Source organism: Neophocaena asiaeorientalis, unplaced genomic scaffold, assembly GCF_003031525.2.
Source record: "Neophocaena asiaeorientalis asiaeorientalis breed wild unplaced genomic scaffold, Neophocaena_asiaeorientalis_V1.1 scaffold220, whole genome shotgun sequence".
Lineage (NCBI taxonomy): Eukaryota > Metazoa > Chordata > Mammalia > Artiodactyla > Phocoenidae > Neophocaena > Neophocaena asiaeorientalis.
Genome location: NW_020174042.1, coordinates 7650565 through 7669495, shown reverse-complemented (window position 1 = coordinate 7669495; position 18931 = coordinate 7650565). Strand labels below are relative to the sequence as shown.

General features: G+C 36.1%; 1 protein-coding gene across 3 annotated transcripts in view; it reads left to right on the top strand.

Moving 5' to 3' along the window:
- Positions 1 to 18931, top strand: part of FANCC (FA complementation group C) — a 261961-nt gene that overhangs the window by 181570 nt on the left and 61460 nt on the right. For all 3 annotated transcript variants that reach the window (XM_024753883.1, XM_024753885.1, XM_024753884.1), the window contains 2 exons: positions 2539 to 2652; positions 3568 to 3632. In XM_024753883.1, coding sequence (XP_024609651.1) covers positions 2539 to 2652; positions 3568 to 3632 — 179 coding nt within the window. The remainder of the gene's footprint in view (positions 1 to 2538; positions 2653 to 3567; positions 3633 to 18931) is intronic.

Below are 18931 nucleotides of genomic sequence, written 5' to 3'. Positions count from 1 at the left end.
TGCATTTTACAAAACATTTTTTTATGATAAAAAGTAAGATATGGTAATTGTAGAAACTTTGGAAATACAGGTGGTATAAAGAAGAAATTTTAAATCACTCCCAGAAATAATATATGTTAACTGTCATGTTTCTTCCTAGTATTTTTTTGCATATAAAATTAATATCACATTGAATATACAGTTTTTACACCTTGATTTTCAAACTAATGTTACATTGTCTTTTCTTATGTCATTAAATATCTTTTTTACAATGTGATTCATGCTGTTGGATAAACCAAGATGGATTCAACCAATCCAATGTTGTTGGGTGCTTTGGTTGCTTCTAGTTTTTCACTGTTATAAGTAATACTGTCATGAACCTAAATCTTTCCTTAGGATATATTTTTGGAAATCAAATTACTGGATAAAAGGATATGAATTTTAATGCTTTGGTTACATATCATCAAGTGACTTCCCAGGAAGGCTTTACAAATTTGTGCTCCCAGGACTTCCCTGGTGGCGCAGTGGTTAAGAATCCGCCTACCAATGAAGGAGACACGGGTTCGAGCCCTGATCTGGGAAGATCCCACATGCTGTGGAGCAACTAAGCCTGTGTGCCACAACTACTGAAGCCTGTGCACCTAGAGCCCGTGCACTGCAACAAGAGAAGCCACCTCAATGAGAAGCCAGCCCACCACAACAGAAGAGTAGCCCCCACTCGCCGCAACTAGAGAAAACCCATGCGCAGCAACGAAGACCCAACACAGCCAAAAATAAATAAGTAAATAAATAAATAAATAATAAATTTATTTATTTAAAAAAAAATTGTGTATCCAACAGCAATGGAGTGCCCCTTACCACATCTTTGCCAACGCTGAGTATTAAGGTACAGGGTTGTTTTTCTTTTTTTCTTTTTATTATTTTTTTTTTTTTGTGGTACGCGGGCCTCTCATTGTTGTGGCCTCTCCCATTGCGGAGCATGGGCTCCAGACGTGCAGGTACAGCGGCCATGGCTCACAGGCCCAGCCACTCTGCGGCATGTGGGATCTTCCCATATCGGGGCACGAACCCGTGTCCCCTGCATCGGCAGGCGGACTCTCAACCACTGCACCACCAGGGAAGCCCCTGGATTATTTTTATATTGATAAAATCATTTCTGTATATACAATTTTGCATCTTCCTTTCTTCATTTAACATTATAACCATTTAAAATGCTGTCATAAATTCTTTATAAGCATTTTAATGGCTTACAGTGAGCCATGGTATTGAGGGTATTATAAATTAATCATTCCCTGCTGTTAGACGTTTTTTACTATGAGAAATAACACTGTAGTGAACATCTTTGAGCATAATCCCCATCATGATATTTGGATTTATTTCCTTAAATGTATGTTAAAAGCTCTGAATGCTTTTAAAACCTTTAATATACATTCTCAAGTTGTTTTCTATAAAGTAGGCCTCTACCAACCTATAAGGTGTCTTCACGTTACAAACATCTAGGCAGACATAGCCCTGGCAGTCCAAGCATGGGGGTGGGTATGGTTTGTGTTATACTTGCTTACACTCTATAGGTGCCTTTGTGCAGTTCACAATAGCAGTGATGTGTGGATCCCATTTGTATTTTTCCAATACCTCACACAGAGTACCTGTTTCAGAGAACCCAGATTAGCTTTAGGTATTCATGTCTTTAAAAGTCTTTAATTCATTTAATGGAAAACGTTATGTTGATATTTAAATTTGCCTTTTTGATTATGAGGCTGAACATTTATCCATGTGTTTCTTAGGCATTTGTGTTTTGTCTTAGAAATTATCTGTTCATACTCCTTTTTTATGCTCTTAGTATTTGTCATATGGTATTTTACACACTGATTTGATTACATATGTCTGTATTATTTGTTGTTAATATTCTTCATAGTTTTGTGCTTATATTATTCGCTGGAAAACACAAGAGTTTTTTTGTTTTTTCATTTAAAATGATCAGTGATTTGCTTCCTTGATTTTCAGTTTACAGAGTTCTTCCCCATTCAGACCTGTGAAAAGTACTTGTATTTTCTTCTTGTTTATTATTTTATTTCAGTTTTACATTGATCTCTTTAATTTACAGTAAATTCAAGTATATTTTAATAAATAACGTAAGGCGAGAATCTAATTTTTTTCAAATAGTTTTCCTAGCACCATTTATTGCATAATCTTTCCTTTGTGATTTGTGGTGCATTCCTTTTTATGTATTAAATTATCATCTCTACTCTGATAAAAATATTTTACTGAGTTTGAAAACAGTAAAGACCACATTTTTAATATGGTGAAAGCACTGTTCATTAGTTATACATTTTTTTCACTGTTAGTATTTGTTTAAATTTACTTAATGTAATAATTTTATCACTAACTTATTTCTTCTTTATACCTGAATCAAAGTGACCTGAGTTATTTGGACAAATTAAGTTATTCGTTTCATAGAGACCACCCCATTTGCAAATGACCCAGATTCTAGGCATTATATATAATGGGGACTTACATTCATTTTTAAGACCTTTTTCTCTTTCTGTTTATGTTTTTTAGGGGTTGTTATCTCATATACTTTCCACATTCAGATTTAATATAAAAGAAGTTGATCTTTTTACTCAAGTTCTTGGGTATGCACCCACAGATTACTATCCTGGTTTACTTAAAAATGTGAGTATTTTTAATTTATTAGTATTGAAATTTTCATTGCTTAATGTACCATCTGAAAAAAAGGTGAATGGAAATATTTCAGTCCTCCAGGAGAGATGTTTAACTTTTCTATGTTTATCTCTTCTTACCTTGGGTGGACTTATGACCATGTAAGGAAAAAATGTGAGATGGGAGATTATGAGAAAGAAGAAGGAAACCAGGAGAGGTTATTCTAAATCAACCAACCTCTCTGTCCCTTAACACATACATCTCATTTATTCTGTCAAAGATTTTTGGGAGAAAAGATTTCCTTAACCAATATAAACACAGCCTTTTACTGTTGGATGAATTTCGTATTTAAAAATAACCTGATAGGAATTTTATGTTAAAGCAAAATATTCAATAATAACAATCTTGTAAATAGTATTATATATTTACATCTTAGTATTAAAGCTGTGATTTTGTCTACCTTAAATTTTAACCAAATTCAAGAAATTTTAACTTATGGTCTTAACATAGCTCTTCTAAAAAATGTTATGAGATTTTTAATGTTTATTAACTATTCCTGTCTTTTGGAAGCTTTATACATGAATAACATTTAAAAAAAATAAAGAACTAAGTTAAGAAAGGAAAAAAGTAAGCTAACTCTAACATGGTTTTATTTTTAACAGGCTTGGTTTTAATTTGGGGGAAATTAATGACTTGTCTATTATTCATTTGCTTACATCAGAATATGGAGTAACAGACATTAAACATAAAATCCAGGTTATTAGTAAATGTGACTCGGCACTGCTTTGACAAAGTAAGACAAGGAAAGGATTGGTGGGGAAAGAGAGTAGGGAATCTCAACGGAAGTATCACTCACATCAAGAAAAATAGAACTGATGTAATCCTGTTTGCAGCGTGAGTTAACCTGAAACTGATTTTGTTTTACAGATGGTTTTATCATTAGTGTCTGAACTCAGAGAGAATCATCTTAATGGATTTAACACTCAAAGGCGGTAGGTGTTAAACTAAACATCCCTATTCTTAAGTTTCAAAATGTATCAGTTTGGTTATAAGAGAAAAATTTTATAATTCTTAGGAAATGCATGTTCATAGTTATGGTTGTATTCTATGTGGAGAGATTATTTTCAGGGGATACATGGCAAAATGGTAAGTTATACAAATTTTCTTTTTTTAATTACTATTCTCTCAACTCTCAGGTCAGTAAGTAGATCATGCAATGACTCTTGGGCACCCATTGAGTAAAAAGCCCCACATACGCAGTATGGAACACAAAAGGAAGAAGTGTGCAGCTCAGTGTGAGTGTGTATCGTTCAGACAGACACAAACACGATCAGAATATTTACAAGGCAATAGATATTTGATGTACACAAATAACCTATTTTAAGAAACATAATATTCCAAAATCTAGACTAAACAAATCAAACAGATTCAGACAGATTTAAAGGCAATTAATCATATTACAAAATGTTTCTTCACTATATGAAGGAATTCAAAGTTGTTTTTATTGGTGAACATTTCATTTTTAACAACTCATTAAGAGAATCTGGGGGCCAAAGAAATTTGTGACATTTTTTTGGTAAAGCTATTGGAAATTAAAGCTCTATCAGAAATGGTCTTTGCCCTCAGCCTTTAGGAATCCTTTGCATTTAACCCCTTAAAATAAACTATAAAACTCTTAGATGAAAACACGGGAGAAAAATCTTCATGACATTAGATTTGGCAGGGATTTTTGGAATATGACACCAAAAGCACAAGAAACAAAGCAAAAGTAGATAAATTGGATTTCATTAATATTAAGCCAACACTTAGTAAGTGAGTGAAAACATTTGGGAATGATATATCTGATAAGGGACTAATATCCAGACTATAAAAAGAACTCCTAAACCTCAACAACAAGAAAAAACTCAGTTCAAAAATGGGTAAGAGGGCTTCCCTGGTGGCGCAGTGGTTGAGAGTCTGCCTGCCGATGCAGGGGACACGGGTTTGTGCCCCGGTCCGGGAAGATCCCACATGCCGCGGAGCGGCTGGGCCCGTGAGCCGTGGCCGCTGAGCCTGTGTGTCCAGAGCCTGTGCTCCGCAGTGGGAAAGGCCACAACAGTGAGAGGCCCACGTACTGCAAAAAAAAAAAAAAAATGGGTAAGAGACTTGATTGACACTCCTCCAAAGATGTACAGCTATCCAATAAGCACATTAAAAAATGCTTAAAATTACTAATTATGGAAGTGCAAATTAAAATCACAGTGGTATACCACAACATACCTAGTAGGATGGCTATAATTTAAAAAACGAACAAACAAAATGGAAAATGACAAATGTTGGCAAGGATGTGGAGTAAGTAGAACCCTTATACATAGCTGATGAGAGTGTAAAGTGGTGCAGCCCTTGTGGAAAACAGTTTGGCAGTTCCTCAAAAAGTTAAGCATAGAATTTCCATAAGTCCTAGCAATTCCACTCTTTGGTATATATTCCAAAAAATTGAAAGCAGGGATTTGAACAGATACCGGTAAACCAATGTTCATAGCAGCATTGTTCACAATAGCCAAAAGGTGGAGACAACCAAGTGCCCATCACCAGGTGAACAGATAAACAAAACGTGGTATATAAATATAAAAGAATACTATTCAGCCATAAAAAGGAAAAAATCTTTTACATATCAAGAACGTGGGTGGACCTTAGAAACATCATGCTTTGTGAAATAAGCCAGCCACAGAAGGACAAATATTATATGATTCCACTTGTATAAGGTACCTAGAATAATCAAAGGTATAGAGGTAGGAAACAGAATAGAGGTTATCAGGGGTTTGAGGAAATGGAATTATTGTTTCATAGGTACATAGTTAATGTTGGGGATGATTAAAACTCTGGGTATAGACTGTGGTGACAGAAGGTGAATGTATTTAATACCATGGAATGGTTACCACTTGTAAATGGTTAAAATGATAACTATTATGTGTGTTTTACCAGAATAAAAAAAATTAAACAAGAAAAAAAACAAATGTGATACCACTATACACTCCCTCAAATGACTAAAATTTAAAGCACTCACATTAGCATGTGTTGGAAAGGATATGGAACTACTGGATTTCTCAGACACTGTTTTTAAGAATGTGAAGTGGGGTGACTACTTTGGTAAACAGTGTGGCGGTTTATTATAATGTTAAACATACACTTACCACTGAGCCCACCAATTCCACTCTTGAGTATTGTCATGACAAATGAAAATGTAAGTATTAACAAATATTTTATATATTCATAGCTGCTTTATTTGTAATAGTTCAAAACCAGAAGCAATCCAAAGGACCATCTGCAAATGAATTCATAAACAAATAAAAAATTATCTTTTACCACTGTTTAAAAAATGAAAAGACAGGTCATAGACTGTGAGAAAGTATTTTCAAATCATACATCTGATAAAGGGCTCATACCCAGAATATACAAAGATCCCAGTAATAAGACAAATGATCCTGTTATGAAATACACGAAAGATTGGAATACATATCACCAAAAAAATATATATAAATGGTTAATAAGCACACAAATGCTTGTATATGAATGTTCAAAGTGGCATTATTCATAGTAGACAAAAAATGGAAGCAACCCAAATATCCATCAACTCATGAATGGATAAACAAAATATAGTATGTCTATACAATAGAATACTATTCCTCAGTAATAAAGGAACAGTCTCCTGATTCATGCTATAATATGTATGAACTTCAAAAACATAATGCTTAGGGCTTCCCTGGTGGCACAGTGGTTGAGAGTCTGCCTGCCGATGCAGGGGACACGGGTTCGTGCCCCGGTCCGGGAAGATCCCACATGCCGCGGAGCGGCTGGGCCCGTGAGCCGTGGCCGCTGAGCCTGCGCGTCCGCAGCCTGTGCTCTGCAACGGGAGAGGCCGCAACAGTGAGAGACCCGCGTACCGCAGAAAAAAAAACCATAATGCTTAGTGAAAGAAGCCAGTCATAAAAGACCACATATTGTATGATTCCATGCTTATAGAATGTCCAGAATAGACAAATCATACTATAGAGACAGAAAGTAGATTAGTTGTTACCTGGGACTAGAGGTAGATACAGGGATTTCCTGCAGATGAGTACAAAAGATCTTGAGGTGATGGAAATGTCCTGAAAGTGGATGATGATGATGATGATGGTGATGATGGTGATGGTTGTCCAAGTCAGTAATTTGTTAAAAATCTTTGAATTGTACATTTCAAATAGGTGCATTTTGTGGTATATAAAATATACCTTAAAAAGTAATAAGAAGAGCCTGTAGGGTGCATGGAAAGCACTTACCATCATTTACATGTCAGGTAAAGACTTCGATTTAGCCTTGAGGTGAATGTTGAATAATGGATCTTTTAAATAATAGAATTAAAAATTACTGAAGGGGACTTCAAAAATCAATAAGATGCAGTGTGTACATACACCCCACACCAAACTCCCAATATAGGTAAAGTTGATTTCTTAAAATTCAGCTAAAAATAAATAAAAACAAAAAGCTGTTAACAAATAGAAAAGGGCAGCCAGATGTAGAAGATATTTACAACTTGTAAAACAGACAAAGGACTAGTATGCAAACTATAGAAATGCCTCCTGGAAATCACTCATAAAGAGGCAAAGACTCCAGTATGGAAATGGACAAGCTATATAAGCAGGTCATTACCAAAAGAGGAAAACTGAATAAATAATAAACATTTAAAAAATTCTTTAGGAGTGATGTCAGCAAGGTAGAATAGGAAGCCCTAGTCCTGTTCCTCCACAGAGACACTAACTTAATACTAGTGTATGACCCAAAGAACTTTATGGGACTTCAGAAATCAATTACAAAGTCACAATACCCCGGCAAACTCAGTCAAGCATAGCCATATCAAAACGGGTAAGAAAGCCATTTCATGTCAACCACAGTAGCCCCTCCCTTAAGCTGGCCTGGCTTGGGAGGGTTGGGAGGAAAAGTCCAGCTGGAAGTATCTCCCTTGGGAGGGAAAGACTGGAAAGTGTCCAGTGTTCTAACTTTTGGGGGGCTACCTGAGGGACTGCTATCTGTCCTTCCTGACTCTGACCACTGACAGGGAATCGGCATACTTTCAATTTCTGGAGACCATGGAGAGTTAAAGAGAGCTCAGCTGGTCTTTGTAGCAACAGAAAACTGGCAGTGCCACAGACAGGTTGGCTCAGGTCAGCATGATTAGGACAAAGTACCCAACTCACAACTTCTCTTTCGGGGTGGGGGTGGAGAGAAGAGTGGAATGTGCATACCATGTTACAACTTTTAAAGGGGCTACCCTAGAGATTAGTTTCCGTCTCCCCTGACTTGAGGCCGTAACAGAACCAGCATACTTTGGATGCCTGGGGGGCTGGAGAGAACAAAAGAGCTTAGTGGCTTATTGCAGCATCAGAGAACCTGTGGTACCACAGATAAACACTAGAGGGAGGAAGAGATTATAAACTCCTGAAAAAGAAACTGGCAAAGCTCTAACTGGGAAATTATGTGCCTAGGCCCAGAGAAGATGCATCCCCAGAATATACCAAAAATTATAGGATGCAGGAAAAGCATTATTAAGAGGGAAATATCTAGTGGTAAATGCCTTCATTAAAAAAGAAGAGGGGACTTCCCTGGTGGTCCAGTGGTTAAGAATCAGTCTTGCAATGCAGGGAATGCCAGTTCGAACCCTGGTCAGGGAACTGAGATCCCACATGCTGCAGGACAACTAAGCCCATGCCTCAGCTAATGAGCCTGGGTACTCTAGAGCCCACGCACTGCAACTAAGACCTGATACAGCAAATAAATAAATATTTTAAAAATAATAATAATAAAATAAAAATAAAAAAGAAGAGATATCTCAGATCAACAACATAATTTTATATCTCAAGGAGCTAGAACAGGCTAAACCCAAAGATACAGCAGGAATGAAAAAAATAAAGATTACAACAGAAATAAACTAAGTAGCGACTAGAAAAAAACAGTAGAAAAAACTCAAAGACACTAAGGTTGGTTTTTTAAAAGATCAACAAAATTGACAAACCCTTAGCTAGACTAACAAAAACAGAATATTCAAGCAATAAATACCAGAAATGAAAGAGGAGACATTACAACTGATGCCATAAAAATAGTAAGAATCATAAGAGAGACTATGAACTTTCATACACCAATGAATTGAATAACCTAGAAGAAATGGGCAAATTTTTATAAATGTACAACCTATTAATACTGAATTATAAATTTAAAAATCTGAACAGATCTATAACTAGTAAGGAGATAGAATCAGTAATCAAAAACCTCTCAACAAAGACAAGTCTAGGACCAGATAACTTCACTGGAGAATTCTACTAAACATTTAAAGAAGAATTAATACCAGTCCTTCCCAAAGCTCTTTCAAAAAGTTAGAGAAGGGAATACTTCAATATTGATTTTATGGAGCCAGCCCTGATATCAAAATCATACAAATATACCACAAGAAAAGAAAACCAAGACCAATATCCCTGATGAATATTGATGCAAAAATCCTCAACAAAATACTAGCAAAAGAAATTCAACAACACATTAAAAAGCTGATGTAGGGCTTCCTTGGTGGCGCAGTGGTTGAGAGTCCGCCTGCCGATGCAGGGGACACGGGTTCGTGCCCCGGTCCGGGAAGATCCCACATGCCGTGGAGCGGCTGGGCCCGTGAGCCATGGACGCTGAGCCTGCGCGTTCGGAGCCTGTGCCCACGTACCGCAAAAAAAAAAAAAAGATAAAAAAGCTGATGCAGCATGACCAAGTGGGATTTATTCCTAGCATGCAAGGATGGTTCAACATACAAAAATTAATCAATGTAATACACCATATTAATGGAATGATGTATAAAACCAAACAATAATTTCCACTGATATGGAAAAATTATTTGATAAAATTCAATACCCTTTTGTGATAAGAACATTCAGTAGACTAGGAACAAGGGAACTACCTCAACCATAATAAAGACCATATGTTAAGGGCCCACAGGTAACATCAGACTCACTGGTGAAAGATTGAAAGCTTTTTTTTGAAAACCAGGAAGCAAAGGTACCCTGTCTCACCACTTGTTTTCAACATAGTACTGAAGTCTTGGCCAGAGCAATTAGGCAAGACAAAGAAATAAAAGCCATTCAAGTATAAAAGGAAAAAGTAAAATGATCTATGTTCATAGATGACATGATCTTATATGCAGAAAACCCTAAAGACTCCACAAGAAAGCAGTTAGAACTAAAAAATGAATTCAGCAAAGTTACAGGACACAGAATCAACACTCAAAAATCACTTTTGTTTCTATACACTAACAATGAGCAATCCAAAAAGGAAACTTAAAAAATCCCATTTACAGTAGCGTCAAAAAGAAAAAATGTTTAGGAATAAACTGAAGGAAGTAAAAGATTTGCACACTACAAAACATTAATGAAAGAAATTAAATATGACACAAATAAATGGTAAGGCATCCTGTGTTCATGTATTAGAAGACTCCATATTGTTAACATATCCATACAACCCAATCAGTCTATAGGTGTGATGCAATTCTGTCAAAATCCAAATGGCATTCTTCTTTCGCAGAAATAGAAAAACATCCTAAAATCCATATAGCATCTCAAAGGACTCCAAATAACTAAAACAATCTTGAAAAGAAAAACAAAACCAGAGGCTTCATACTCCATGATTTCAAAACATAATTCAAAACTACATTCATCAAAATAATTTGCTACTGGCATAAAGCCAGACATGTAGACCCATGGAACAGACTAGCAGTGAAGTTGCAAAAAGATATCTGTAATATGTCATTACTTACATAAAATTTCAAAACACTCAAAACAATACTTACATATAAAGTAAAAGTGTTAAAAACTATTCAGAAATGATCTGCACCATTTTAGGGGAGTGCTAACTCCTGGAAGAGGAAATGGGATGAGAAGAAAGGTGTTTCAACTGTAACTGAAACATTTTATTTCTTAAAACATCAAATATAAGTATTAATAAAATGTTAGCATTGTAAGATCTGGGCAGTGGGTATACAGTTGATGTTTAATAATTCTCTGTGTTCTTGTATACATCATAAGTACTTTATAATTAAAGTTTTAAAAACTAAAATGCAGTGTTACCTAGTAAAATGATAATATTCAAAATAAAGAAATGATTTCCTGCCTCCAGGTCTTGTTTCCAAAATAGCAGGTGTAGTTCATGAAAAAATAAGCATCTTTAATCAGCCTTAGATAGCTTAGTATGTATTCTTCCTCTCTGCAACTTTTCCCCTTTATTTACATATTTTTGCACTCTATCCATTATTTAATTATACTGGTCTCTTCAGACTTTTTTCTCAGAATTATTTGTGCTTTTCTTGTTCTCAGTTTTGGACAAGAGAAGACAGCAGTTCAGAAAAGTGTCTAAACTCTGCTGACCACAATCAGGAGAGCCTGCTGGAAGATATTAGCAGATCCTCTCTTTATAGCTGAGGCTCCGTTTGTACCAGATTGGGCCATTTTGTGGGGCAGGTTCATTTCCAAATTCATGACTGTTTCTTCATTAAGGATATTTGTTTTTTAAAAACAACATGGACAAATTTCCTGGCGCAGAGCAAAGTCCACTGAAGGGAGTCCATGTTGGCACCCCAGCTGGCAGTAGCAGCAAGGATAAAATGGTGATTAATTTGGTTAGTGGTTTAGAGCATTCTTAGTCAAGGCAAATCTGTGATTTAATTAGTAAAATTCTTAACTGAATTTACCAAGAATATGAGATGCCTGTGCTAATAGAATGTCCTCTAGACACTGACATATCGATACATTCCTAATTTGCTCTATTGAGTGATGTTTTCTATGGAGTTTTTTTTTTTTCCTTTTTAGAGAGAATTTTAGAATTCAACAAGAGGAACTTCTTGTGGATATTTTTCTGAATGTGTTATGTTTTTAGGGAAATTCAATCTCTTGGATTAGGTTCATTTATACTTACCAGAAGGTTGAATTTAAAAAGGAATTTGATACCCAACATACTTTTTGAGTCTCATAAAGAGAGAGAGAGCTTTGAAAATCCTACTTTTAAGACCTAAAACCAGGACGTTCTCTTCTACCTCCAGATAAGACCCGGGTCCGTAAAACCTTGTGTGAGACTCAGAACTCTTAAGTCTGCAGTTCTCTAGTGAATTATAAATTGAACCACGTGTGTTCTCTTGTCTTGAGTAGGAACTGATCTTGTGAAATCAGTTAGTGGAATGGCATCATGATAATATTTGAAAGAGCTGCCAAACATGCTGGAGCCATTACAGTTGTTGCTGTAATAAGTTATTATAATAATTAAAATATGTATCATAACAATGTGTTCATCCTACTATATATCTGAAGTTATCTGTACATTTTTAATAAGAAAGTTTAATTTGAATACAGCATGGTGGGCAAAACTACTTTCTGATACACTTGGATCCAGATATTCCTATTATTTATGAAACTTGAGTTTTATCATTACTTTCCTTCTACTTGTATGGCTTCAAATGTTAAAACAACCAAAAGACTCTCAAACTTAAATTGCTTATAAATGATACTATACTGCTTTTTTTCTGGGGTTTGTTTTTTTATAGAGGGTTTCTACACTTTTTTTCTTTTTGCCACTTGAATGCTTAAAGTTCATTTCAAAAGATTTGAAAGCCTCATAGAAAATATAGAAATTAATGTAATAATATCAATGCATAAATTGTCAGTGGAACAAAAGGAGAAATTAGGAAAATCTGTTTGGTTCTTTTTGCATTATTTTTAGACGCCTGATAAACGATCTTGTCATAGTGCTTTAAATAGAGTTTCACTTGCCACCAAGTAAAATCAACAATCCAATGACAGAATGTTTAAAATCTCTCTTGCTCTTTGCTACAAACTGTCTAGAAGGAGCAACATTGTGGACTTTCTGAGCATCATCAGTTTATCTTGTAGTTCTATGGTTTGCTGCAGATGGTTTGGAAACTTCAGTACAACCACATAGGAAGGATGTCTCCAGCAGTATATGGTTACCATTGAGCCTTCTGTAGTTGAATTCTTGTGCAGAAATCATTTGGAAGTGCTGCTCTGGCAATCAGTCAAGACCTAATGCTTAGTGTAATCCAGTCTGGAAAACATTGCGTAACTCTGGTTGAAGTTGGATCTCTGCTCTCTGGCAAGCTTCTGACAAAAGAGGGAGCCTTGAAGGCTGTGAGCCATTTGCAGCCCTTCAGAAGATTATCATTTGGCCTGCCTGCATTTTGGTAGAACCAAGAGCTACCTCAGTTTACCTGAGACTTTAGAATTTTTCAGGAAAATTATCTTGGATTTTTTTCAGTCTAATGAGAGATACAATCTGCAGCCCATAAGCTTCAGTGCTTGATAAATGAATGCCCTTGGTGCTGAGGTCCTCTTTTCCACCCACTCAGTTACCAGTGATAGTCTCTGACTCTCTTCCTTTTTTTTAAGATAATGAGAGAAAAGTTGTACTTATAGGTCTTTTAAAGAGGAGGACTGATGAGTCAAGGCTGTGGAGGCAAGATCACCATCTCTGTCCTCCTGTATTTCAGAGTTCTGGATTTATTATGAGTGCATGTAATTCTCAGGCATATTTTTCAATTTCTCAAACATTCATAGCGCCCTTGCTCTATGCAAAATATTCTGCTAGATTCTGTGCAAAATATGCACACAAAAAAGCATCCTACATCACACACGAATACAACTTTCCCTTCTCTTATCCTACCCAGTAAGCTCATATATTCCAGAAATTTAAGGTATTTACAATTCAAGATAAATACGTCTTTTTGTTAACAACTTAGATGATAGACTCAAAAACACATGAATTAAATTTTAGGTCTGAAACCACCTAGACGGTAAGTTAGAGAAAGATGATAGAGCACTGTGGAAGATAAATGCTGTTGAAGAGACTTTAGTCATTTAGGAAAGTGGTAAAGAACAAGAAGTGAGTTTTAGAAAGGGTGAATATTTAAAGAGAAAAGACAAACTGTTCACACAAAAGAAGATGTCATTGTGTAGTTCGACAAAAAAATTATGAGAATTTTACTCTTGATTATCAAGAAAATAATACAGCTTAACTAATAATTTGTAGGAATTAATTAATAAAAATATAAACCTGAAATGCAGTTCTATCATGTCTCCTTAAAATATTCAGATTATTGCTAGAGATTGATATCTAGTTCTGGGGACTGCTATTAAAGTGTAGAGCAATGTTTCTCAAACTTCAATGTGTGTAAGATTCCCCTGGAAAAATGTAAACAGTTTTCTTGGCCTTACTCCCAAAGATGCTGATACTGCTGATTCCCAGGACCATACTTTGAGTAGCTCTGCTATAGAGAACTTGGACAGACCCTAAAGACTAAGTGCAAGACCTATGAGGAATAGCAACTCTAATCTAGCCAGGAGATTAAGATGAAAATGTAATTTAAAAAATTAAGTCAGGTGATGAACTAAGCACCTGAATGTCCTAGCATTCTTTTTATGCTTCCAACCTCTAGAATTGCAGGGAAATTTTAATAATTAAATATATAATATTGTGAAATAAGGGGGGCTTTTGATGACCCACAAACTGTGAGAAAGGCTTAAAATGGTTGGTAGTGGGATATTTTTCAAGGCAATAATCACATCCCAGAAAGTTTGTAAGAGGGTTACTTCGCGGGTGGATTTAAGGAGTAGTAGGGTACATGGCAGCCAACAAGATGCCTGTTAGAGTACTGCAGTAATTGCAGCCAGCTGACTAGTCCCTCATACACTCCTCCAACTCATCCGCTGCCCCCAAAAAAGAGACAACAAAGGTGTCCTGTTTCCCACAAGAATGGGGGAGGAGGCTTTGGAGGAGAACAGGCACCAGATGGCTGTCAACTCCCAGCAGTGTGGGGATGCCCTAACGCCCAGAATGCAATTTACTGGCAGCCCCGGCCAGCACCGCGTCCTGACCCTTGACCAAGTGCTGGAGGCGGGCTGCACTGAACAGAGCACTCACAGAGAGACTAACATGGAACCCCAAATGCCAGAAAGAGCAAATAAACGAAAATCACCAGACATTCATGGAAAGTTGACACCATAAGGGAAAAATGAACCAAATGCAACAAACAGAAAATGCAAATGTACCAATTATATGCATTCCCAAGGACAAGCAAATGGATTTTTAAAATAAAAAATGAATAATTAATTATCTTAAGAATAGTAAGAGAAACTATCAAATCCTTGAAGTAGGAATAAGCTGAGGTTTTTTCCAAAGAGACTTACAGGGGAAAAAAAAAGAAAATTCAATAAACAGGAGTTTACTGAGTTTATGAATGGAGATAAAGCTAAATATTAACCAACAATGACTCCAAAGATTGAGCTGAGTAGTTCTCCTAGGATATAATACAACAGGACAAAGAAATGGAAAGTAAGACAAGTGTTTTCTTCTTTTTATTTTTAATTTTTAATACAAAGATCAAAAGGGGTGTCAAGGAAGATGGTGGATTAGGAAGTGCCAGGAATCCATCTCTTCACCTAGACAAAACTTTCATTGACAGGATCCGTTTGATGTAACTGTTCTAGTACTCTAGTCTGTTTGAGGACAAAGCTTTCAGGGTAAGGCTTGGCCAGTAAATTGTGGATAATTTCAGCCCTTCTCATGGTAGAGACCACCCATCACCAACCCTCTAGACCTATGGCAGGCAGCTCTACCTGCATTCCTAGATAGGCTTGGAGGAAAAGGGTGAGCAGCGCTTGATAAATTTTGGTGTAATATCAAAGGAGAATATGTGTAATTGTGTGAAGAAGCTATTATAATACTCCTCCCTTTTAAAACTACATATCTATGTGGGGCTAGACTCTCCATATAGTTCAACCAAAAAAAAACGTATTGCAACAAATTAAATGCAGAAGTAAATACAAGAATCCACCTGTCTTCTTTCAAGCTATATAGGAAAGAAGTTTGCAAACATATAAAAGAGTGCCGGGCATCCCTGGTGGCACAGTGGTTAACAATCCACCTGCCAATGCAGGGGACACGGGTTTGAGCCCTTGTCCGGGAAGATCCCACGTGCAGCGGAGCAAATAAGCCCGTGCTCCACAACTACTGAGCCTGCACTCTAGAGCCCTGAAGCCACAACTACTGAAGCCCGTGTGCCTAGAGCCCGTGCTCTGCAACAAGAGAAACCACCACAGTGAGAAGCCCGCACACTGCAACAAAGAGTAGCCCCCAATCACCGCAACTAGAGAAAGCACGCTAGCAGCAACGAAGACCCAACGCAGCCAAAAACAAATAAATGAAATAAATAAATTTTTAAAAATAAAAGAACTTTCAATTGAGAATCAAGTAACTAAGAGATCCAGTTTTACCAAGAATTTAAAAAAAAAGGAGTGCCACTTTTCTCACTGTTTTTGTTTTGTAAAATATAGTAATTTTTCAACAAAAATGTTATTCATATTAACACCTAATGGATTTGTTATTGTTACTTTTAGTGAATTGATAAATACTTTTAGGTGTCTTTGTTTTAATTTCAAATATGAGTATCCATAGTTATAACCTCAGAAACAAAAGCTGTTTGGTCTTTCAGTAATTTTTAAGGGTTTTTGAAACTCAAAAAGTCTAAAAACTACTGTCCTATAGTGAAGATCACAGTCAGCTTTCCCCACCCATGCACATATTACTCACTACTGGGTTTTTAGTGCCTGACTGTTAAATATAAGATGACAGGCCATAACTTCTGTTCCACTAGCAGCTCACCTCTTTGGGCCCAACTCAGAAACAAGAACCAGAAATGTAATCTTTCTCAGGCTGGTCAAGCCGGACTATTGCTGAAATAACTGGAAGTAAACCCTTAGTTACTACCCGTTTCTACTTTTCCAAAAGTATTGCATCACTTCATTTATCATAGGTAACGGCCCCTGTGCGTTTTAGTCCAGCAAAGTCAAGCTACGGGAGCCCTTAAAATGGTGGGAATTCACATTGGGTTTGTGGACTGTACTATCGAAAGCCTTAGTTATAACACATTAAGCCTATAATTACACTCTGATTTGATGTGATTTCTGATATTTGGCACTTGTCAAACTACAATTTTCCCTTCTTTTCTTTTCTTCTTCTTTTTTTTTTTTTTTGGTGCAGATGATTGAACAGAGTCTTCCCTGTTTATTTGGTGTAGTAATGTATAGAAGATAAAATGGGGGAAGGAGAAATGATCACCTTTAACAAGATTACTTTTTAAATGTTTTTATATATATTTGAAATTGTTAAATTGGTTTTGCTGAAACAGAATTTCACCCTTGAGATACTATTTGAATGTTGGTTTCAATAAAGGTTATTGAAGGTGTTAAGAAAAATAAAATAAATTTATATATATATATATATTTAAGGTGTTTAAAAAAAAGATGACGGGCAATGGTCACTATATATTTAAGGAAATATATTAAGCATATAGTCTTGAAAGTAGAAACCAGTGAAAATAAAGAAAAAAAGTTTATTTAAAGAAAAGATCATCTAAAATAAATTCATGTCATTGTCCCCATTAAGGGACTTCCTGGTGGTCCAGTGGTAAAGAATCCACCTTCCAATGCAGGGGATGTGGTTTCAATCCCTGCTCGGGGAACTAAGATCCCGCATGCCACGGGGCAACTAAGCCCGTGTGCCACAACTACTGAGCCCCTGCCCACCTCAACTAGAGAGCCACGTGCCCCAAACTACAGAGCCCACATGCTCTGGAGCCTGCTGCGCCACAACTAAAGAGAGAAAAAAAAACCCGCACACCACAACTACAGAGAAGCCCACGCGCCACAACAAAAAGATCCTGCGTGTCGTCACTAAGACCCAACTCAGCCAAAAAAAAAAAGGTCCCTACTAAAATAAAAGGTAATATATCCACTAAACGAGCAGAATGCTAGACTCACAGATACAGAAAACAAACTAGTGGTTACCAGTGGGGAGATGGAAGGGGAGAGGGGCAATATATAGGAGTAGGGGAGTAAGAGATACAAGCTATTAGGTATAAAATAAGCTACAAGGATATATTGTACAACCTGGAGAATATGGCCAATATTTTATAATAACTATAAATGGAGTATAACCTTTAAAAATTGTGAGTCACTATATTGTACACCTGTAGCTTATATAATATTGTACAGCAGCTATACTTCGAGAAAACTAAATCAATAAAGGAGTCCTAAGACAAAAATAAAATTTAAAAAAAGAACAGAATGCTGTTTTTTTTTTTAAAAAAAAAGAAACATCCAGAGAATGAAGAAAATAGTTCTTGGAAATTAATAATGAGAGAGTGGTAATTAAAAACATAATAAAAGATTGGAAGGTAAAGTTGAACAATTCTTTCAAAATCTAGAGCAGAAAGACCAAGAGATGAAAAATAAGAAAGAAAAGATAAGAGAGAACTGTCTAGGAAGTTCAATATCCAAAAAATCAGAGTCCCCAGAAAGAACAGAGAAAAGAATAGGTAGGAAATCATCAAAGAAATTCAAAAGATCTTTCCGGATTTAAGGTCCACTGAATGTCCAGCACAATGAATAGAAATAAATGCATACCAAGACACATCAATGTGAAACTTCTAAGAGGATATCCAAAAGCCTCCAGGGAGTAAAAACAGGACTTATATAAAGGGTCAGGATTCATGGCAGCATGGGACTTCTCAAGAACAACACTGAAAGTTAAAAGATAGTAGAACCATACTTTCACAATTCTGTAGAAAAATTACCAGAATTCTATAATCTGCCAAAGTATCAATCAAGTGTGAGAGTAAAGTACTGATATTTTCAAACATGCAAGGTCTCAAATACTTTACCTCTCTTGTACCTTTTCTCACGTAAGAAGAATAAACCAAGAAAGAAGATATGGGATCCAGGAGAGAAGTGAAAGAAATCCCTGTGGTAGAGGTCCCAAGATAAATGTACAAAGGGAGTAAAAAGCAACCTGTTCAGATTGGAATAGGTCAGAAGGTTCTAGGAGAAATTTCTTTTAAGAAGATGAAAATGGCAGAATATCAGATATGTTTGAACATATTGCAAGGAGATTATATACGTGGGCGGGAGTTCAGCGTTAAAATAATCATCAGTGCCAAGAAAAAAGCAAACAAGCAAGCCAAATAATAGTCACTAAACCCACAGGAAAAAACATATTAAATATCTAAAGCATGAGTTAGACTTGAAAATGGTTGCCTCTGAGATCAGAAAATGGGAGTGGGAGTGCTTGTTCAAAAGCTGCTGTTTTTTCATAAGCTTTGAAGAGCTATTTGACCATTTAAGGTAGTTGTATCTGTAAGTTTGATGAAACTAAAAAATAAGTTTAAAAAAAAAGACTAACATTCCAA